Here is a 6,698-nt window from a genome sequence, read left to right on the forward strand (position 1 = left end):
CAACTACTAAGTTCACATGTAACCCAGATTCTAAAAGGTGTTAAAGCGACTGATACTTGTTATACACTAAATAAATGTCACACAACAAATAAATATTTGCTGAAAAAAAGTGTGTCTAAGAGGGAAATTAAAAGTTATTAAGGTTATTTTCTGCATCTAAAACATAAGTGGACAAACAAGGTCATCCAGTAATTTTGCTCTAATGAATAATACTGATAACCTTTTTAAACAGAAACTTGCCAAATAAGATAAATACATTTTGTCATCAACTAAACTGAAAAGGATGGAAATACAAACATTTTACAATGTATTTTCATTCACAAAATATTAAAAGGAACCCATTCAAAATAACGTGTAAAAATATAATGAAAGCTGTAAAAAACATAAAATAAATATATGTATTCTAATATTCAAGACAAATTTTACATCTAAAATTCAAAATGACAACTCCATTTTGTTGATATATGACTAGCTTACCACTTCAAAAGAACAATAATTTATCTGGAATTGCATATTTTCTCCCAAAATAGGTTGTCTCCTTAGATTTCTGGGACTTTTATGAATGAATTTCAGAGCTCATTAATAATATGAGTACTCTGAAAGTAGTTATTCATAATATGAATATTTTATTTAACACTTCTGTAGCTTTAGAAGTGAAACAGATCCTGAATTTCAAATATCTCTCAAATTTACCTCATTAGTTAAATTAGCTAAGTTTCCAGTTTCAATATGCTAAGGACACTTTTTCCCTAATGTAGAGATAACTTGTATTATCTCTTCATAATCAAAGCCATGATCATTCTCATGTCCACGTCTTTCTAAAGGAATAAGAAAAACCAAAACCAAGAAAGATTTTCAAAATTTCAGAAAACTGTGCGGAACGTTCATGCTTATATCTTCTCTAACAAAAAACACTAACTACAAGGAAGGCAACAGTTCATTTTACCTCATTTTCTGAAATGCCTGGAAATCTATGCTGAAATGACTTAAATGGTTTAAAATCTAAAAAGTTGTTGATAAAGGTCACAATGATAAGGAATAAAATGGTGCTAAAATGCTTAATTACTTAATATATATTTAAGAGGTGTCGATTTTATACAGGCAATAAAATATCTTCCCTTGGGTGGCTTTTCTGATCATTAATCTTTTTATTGTGTAACAAGTAATACTTTGATATAATTAAGACCGTTTTTTAGCTACCAATTCAGTGGACAGACTCTTCATTTGCTTCTCTGTTGAAACTGTTGTCTCAAGAAATCCAGCATTACTTTCTAAAAAGCAGTCTACCTCTGAGAACCTGTGTGCTGTGGTTTGTCACCCAACTTCCAAGGTTACCAGAATATACAAACACTAAGCCAACCTTCCAGTTAAGCTTGCACCTGTGCAAGAAGAAGTCCCTTCCACTTCTCCAGTCAAAATAAAGTCTAGAAAATTGTCCAGTACCCAATTACTGTAGTGACTAAATTACCAAAATAAATAAATACACTTTAAGCTGGTCTATTTCCATCACAGGATTTCAAGGCTACTCTCCCAACGCGACAGGCAAGTTTTAACTTGTGCCTGGCCAAAGGAAAAACGTTTGCCAAATAATGTTCCTGCTGCCATTCCTGCTGGCTTTTCGTTTGTCCAAATCGCTCTCTAGTCGTTGTCTTTTCACTTTATAAACGCCACTGAGAATTGTACCCACCACAGCCTCACCCCACTCCCAATCCCCAGTGCAGGTTCAGATTGTGGTATTTGGTAGAGTTCTTGAACTCCACATAGCCAGCTCCGGAAGCGCACTGCAAAACGCACCCCGGATGCTTTCCCATATCTATTCCCTCACTCTCACATTTCAGAAAATCGCTTTATTTATTCACTCTGAGAAAGTGGGCTCAACCCCCGCTTTTGCGCTGAAGAAGGAAACACAATCATTTTCTCTCTCTCTCTTCCCCTCCCTCCCCAACTCCTTCTCTCCAACCACCCTCACCCCTTCCTAATCTCCAACCCTAAGAGCACTCAGACATCCAAACTTTCTAATTCCTTCCGCCCTCCCCTGTCCCAAACACTGGGCAATCAGACTGGAGATAACCGACGCGGGGAAATCTGGGTTTCCATTGTCAAGGAGTCCCCTTTCCCCACAGCCGCTCTTATGCCCCCGCCCCCTCGAGGGGCTCTGGGGGCACCTTCATCGCTTCTCCCCTGCCCTCTAGAAAACCACCCGTAACTGGAGGCTACCGCGTGGCAGCTGCACCAACAGCAGGTAATCCAGGCGGTGCAGGGCGACGCCTTGTGATGGCATCCTGCCCTCGGCAGGGACACCACTGAGGGCCACATGAAATGACCCCCAGCAGTCCTGCGAAAGCAAAGGGATGGAGGAGGGTCTATGCACCCTGCCCTGTGCCCCAGTCTCTCCCACCCTGTCCTCCAAAACAGAGGAGCCCCTAGCATCCGGGAGCGGGCTGGATCAAGAAGGCAAGATCAATAAAGTTCAGCAAGTAAGACAGCTGGGAGCTGGGTGCTACTGAGTTCTAGAAAGGGGGAGTAGAGACGGAAATATCCGAAGGGGCGAAATGTAAATCGTGTCTACTGCAAAAGGGAGTCGTGCAGGGAGGGCCGCTCTCTATAAGGAGTTAACCAGCTCCTGGCCAGGACACCCCTGCCGGGCCTCCAGCGGGGCTCAAACCCGCTGCGGGTCAGCAGGGGGCGAGGGGTGCGGAGAAACGCCTGGGCTGCGAACTTACGGAAGAAAATGTACTCGGTGTAGCTGCTCCAGATCTTGTCGTCGCGGTACTGGTTGACGAAGGCGGCGGTGCCCGAGGAGTTACACGCCACCATGTGGAAGCCGGCCTCCGACAGGCGATCAAAGGCCTGCTCCAAGTAGGTGAACTTGAGGTAGAAGCGGGACGTGTACTTCTCCGGCTGCCGGTCGGGGTCGCGGCTCTCGTTGAGCGTGTCCCCGAAGACCTCCTTGGCCAGGGCGATGCGCCCGCACACCATGATGCGCGCCACACGCCGGAACTTGGCGTCGGCCTGGTTGTCGCGCACGGTGGTGTAGGAGCCCCGGTAGCCCAGCGTGAGGAAGCCCGAGCGCTTGTCCGGCGCGCCGCTGCCGCCGCCACCACCGTGCGCTCCCGGGCCCGAGGGCACGGCGGCCGCCGCCCCGCGCAGCAGCAACGCGTCGCTGCTACCCTGCGAGACGTTGTCCTCCAGGTCGCTCTGGCAGCCCTCGTCGTTGAGCGAGTTCTGCTTGATGACCTTGGGCGACAGCAGCTTGACCAAGTCGGTGAGCTGGAAATACTCGGCCTCGCGCAGGAGCCGCTCCTTCTCGGGGAAGTGCTCCGGCAGCGCGAGCTGCTTGTCCCGCAGATAATCCAGCACGTACCTGAAAAGGAAGCCGTCCCGGTCGATGAAGAAGCGCGCCCGGCTGTCCCTGGGCAGCTCGCCTCGGCGCCGGGCGCCGCCACGGGGACTAGAGGGCGAGAACATGCTGGCCAAAGTGCTGTCCGGGACGCTGAGCAGCGTCGAGTGCTTGGTCACATAGACCTGGCCGCCCACATTCAGCTCCACTACTTCGGGGAAGGGCGAGGGTGCGCAGGGCCCCGGGGCGGCGGCGGCCGAGGCGCCGGGCGAGCTGGACGAGGAGACCATCTCGCTAATGGGCAGGATGGTGCTGCCGCCGCTGCCCGTGTCCTTCAGAGCCATAGTCCCCCCGCCGCCGGCCCACTGACCCGAGAGAGCTACACTTTCTCGTTCCCGGAGCCCGCGCCCCAGCACTCCGGGTGCTCTCTGCGCCCTCGGGCGGGGCGGCGCGTTCCTCCGGCCGGGGCAGCCCCGCTCAAGGCTCGGGGCAGCTGCGGGGTCGGCGGCGCCTAAGCTCCATCGGAGGAGAGACGCGCGGGAGAGGAGCTCCGCCGGTGCGGCGGCGGCAGTGGAGAGGCAAGTAGGAGCGGCTGCTCCTTTGGGGCGAAGGCGGGGAAGTGTGAGAGAGACTTGCGAGAGGCTCTAGGACTGCTGCTCGGCTCTCCGCGGGGAGGGTGGGAGGAGGGGCCGAAGCAAAGAAAACTCGGCCCCCCGCCAGCTTGCTAGCGCGCCGCAAGGCCGGAGCGCCGACGGTGGCGCTAACTACTCCTGGCAGCCCGGGAGGAGGCACTGACGTCAAGCCCCGGACTGGGACCCGAGCCTCAGCTGTCATTTAAAGAGATAGGCTCCCGCCGCGGCTCCCGGGCTCCGACGCTAGGGGGCGGGACCGAGGGTCGAGCCTGTGAGAGGTGCCGCTGGGCGGCCCGCTGAGTGAGGCAGGCAGGGAGCGCCTAAAGCGAACGCGAGAAAAAAAAGACAGCGCTCTCCTTCGTTCATTTCACTCCCTCCTTGGGTCCATGCCCACCCCTTTTCCTCCCTCCTTTCCTTCTCTTCCTTTCTTCCTTGCCTCCGTCCCCAGTAAAAACTAGTTTTTTACACTCTCATTAAAGTAAGGAGTGGAGGAGCGGAGAGAATAGGTTTTGATTATAGCAAAGATGTCAGGCTCCTAATTTGGCTTGCGAGCAGTGATTGCAAAAAGAGTACGTGAGGGTGGGAAGATGAATCTCTTGAAGTGGCTTTATGATACAGTTTAAGTGAAGGGCTAAATGAGCGCACCTGTCTTAGAATCAAATTTTACGACTGCATGCACTGCATATTGTTGAAAAATTTTTAAAACTATGAAATCTGATTTCAGTTCACAATAATAAAGGCGTGTAACGACTGGTTCCTTCCGACGTTTTTACAATATTTAGTTTTATAGTAGATGCTTAATAAATGTTTATAGAGGGAGAAACAGAGCCCGAGAGGAAACTTACTCGATTTGTTCATTCTTTCTAATCCTGATCAGTCTCTTTATTAATCTCTCCATTTCCCTTTCATCTCCATCATGCAAGAAAAGTGGCTGATATTTTTATTAGTCCTAACCCCAAGAGTAAGGTCACAAATAAAAATTATATGAATTTAAGCTCACTTTAATTTCCATGTGTACAAAGTACAGGTACAGTCTGCAAAATGGGCATTACTTCTGATAAAGAGTGAAAATAGGAATGCAAATGAGAAATCTTTCTTCTACCCTGGATCATACTTTTGTATTCAGAAACATAAAGAATCATTGATTTATGAAGTACAAAAGAGAAAAGGGTGTATTGTGGCACAAAGTAGTGTGCTTCAATTATCATAACAATATTACAGATGAACTTTATCCATTAGCCGTCGATATACAGATTTTAATATTTTTTAAAAAGTTAAATGCCTACTAACAACTCCTTTTCTTCAGACTACCCAAAAAACTATCGAATTTCAGATACGGTTGTAAATTAATACATTATTTTTGGAGCATTACAAATTATGTTTAAATCATTGATCCTTATAAGCTACATCCGTAGACGATGTCATACCAATTTTGAAGTTGCATTACATGAAGCAGAGAGAGCCTAACGGACCAATGAAAGCACACAATATATTTGCCAAAGGACTGAGACTTAAAACGGGGTTTTGGTATGCATTGTCATGCAATCCGTTTACTCAAAACTATTGTGTCCTGCCAAATTTATAAACTGATTTATCAAATTAACTAATTTAATTGATTTTGGCCTTCATTTAAAAGTTAAAACCAAGTATTAAAATAATAGAAAAAATACACTATTTTCTGCCTCATTAGAAGAATAAGAAAGTATTCGGGATTTAAAGTAATCATTCCTGGATAAATGAATTAATAGATGCTTTATAACTTTCATAGATGAATAAATAATAATGCCTCAAACCACTACTAATGAAGCCCATTTATCGTAAGGTAAATGTCCCTAATGATAAGTATGGTGCGGACTGTAGAATTGTAATGAAGTGGATATGTAATAAATATGCATATGAATATGAAGTCGCTAATATTATCAGGTTGAAATCCACCTTTACTTTTGAATTAAATAAATTATGTCTATAAGATAAAATGGTCGAAAATTTATACTCTAAATGAATCATCTCAAAAATTCACAATGAATTGTATTGTTTGATATATTCATTTTTTAAATGATTCCTTCAACACTGATTAAACATTTTTTCTTAATTTCTTCCCTCTTCATACTCCTATTACTCTCCTCTGTCTCCCAGTTATACCCTTCAACCGAACTCAGACTGAACAAATCGCAGATCTACAATATTTCTATCTTTCCTCTTCCTTCTGCTAGGAATGCCCTTCCTCTTCCACCAGATCCCTACCCCATTCTCCCTGCTTACCGATTTCCTCCAGCTCTTAGTTTAAATATCACTTTCTCTGGAAATCTTTACATTCACTTACCCAACCTAGTGAAGCGTCCTCCTAAGATGTTCCCATAAGATCCCATGTTTACACATGGGCAAAGTTTATCACACTGATTTGTAACTGTGTTCCACCAGAGTGTAAAAATGGCATGCGACCGTATGCACTATTATATCCCCATGAAGGTAGACTGTAGAGGTAGCCCATAAAGAGGTAGCCAATTTATATTGGTTGAAAGCTCACTGAATAGAACTGTATTAATATCATAAATGGATGACAATGTATCACCTATGTGCTGGGTACTAGGCTAAATAATGAGATTGTAGAATTGAGTTAGACCCTGTTCTTCACAATTAAAATCAGGTAAAGTGAGAACCAGAATCTAATCAAAATAAACTCAGAACTGAAAGAGAAGAGAAAGCAAGAAAGAGGCACAATTGAA

At 45.6% G+C, this 6,698-nt stretch overlaps 1 protein-coding gene across 2 annotated transcripts in view; it reads right to left on the reverse strand.

The window, feature by feature from the left end:
- KCTD8 (potassium channel tetramerization domain containing 8) overlaps positions 1-4,712 on the reverse strand; it is a 287,876-nt gene extending 283,164 nt beyond the window's left edge. For both annotated transcript variants that reach the window (XM_033214114.1, XM_033214115.1), the window contains exon 1: positions 2,724-4,712. In XM_033214114.1, coding sequence (XP_033070005.1) covers positions 2,724-3,684 — 961 coding nt within the window. In that variant the 5' untranslated portion in view covers positions 3,685-4,712. The remainder of the gene's footprint in view (positions 1-2,723) is intronic.
- Between the last annotated feature and the right edge of the window lie 1,986 nt (positions 4,713-6,698).

Source organism: Trachypithecus francoisi, unplaced genomic scaffold, assembly GCF_009764315.1.
Source record: "Trachypithecus francoisi isolate TF-2019V2 unplaced genomic scaffold, Tfra_2.0 Lachesis_group1, whole genome shotgun sequence".
NCBI lineage: Eukaryota > Metazoa > Chordata > Mammalia > Primates > Cercopithecidae > Trachypithecus > Trachypithecus francoisi.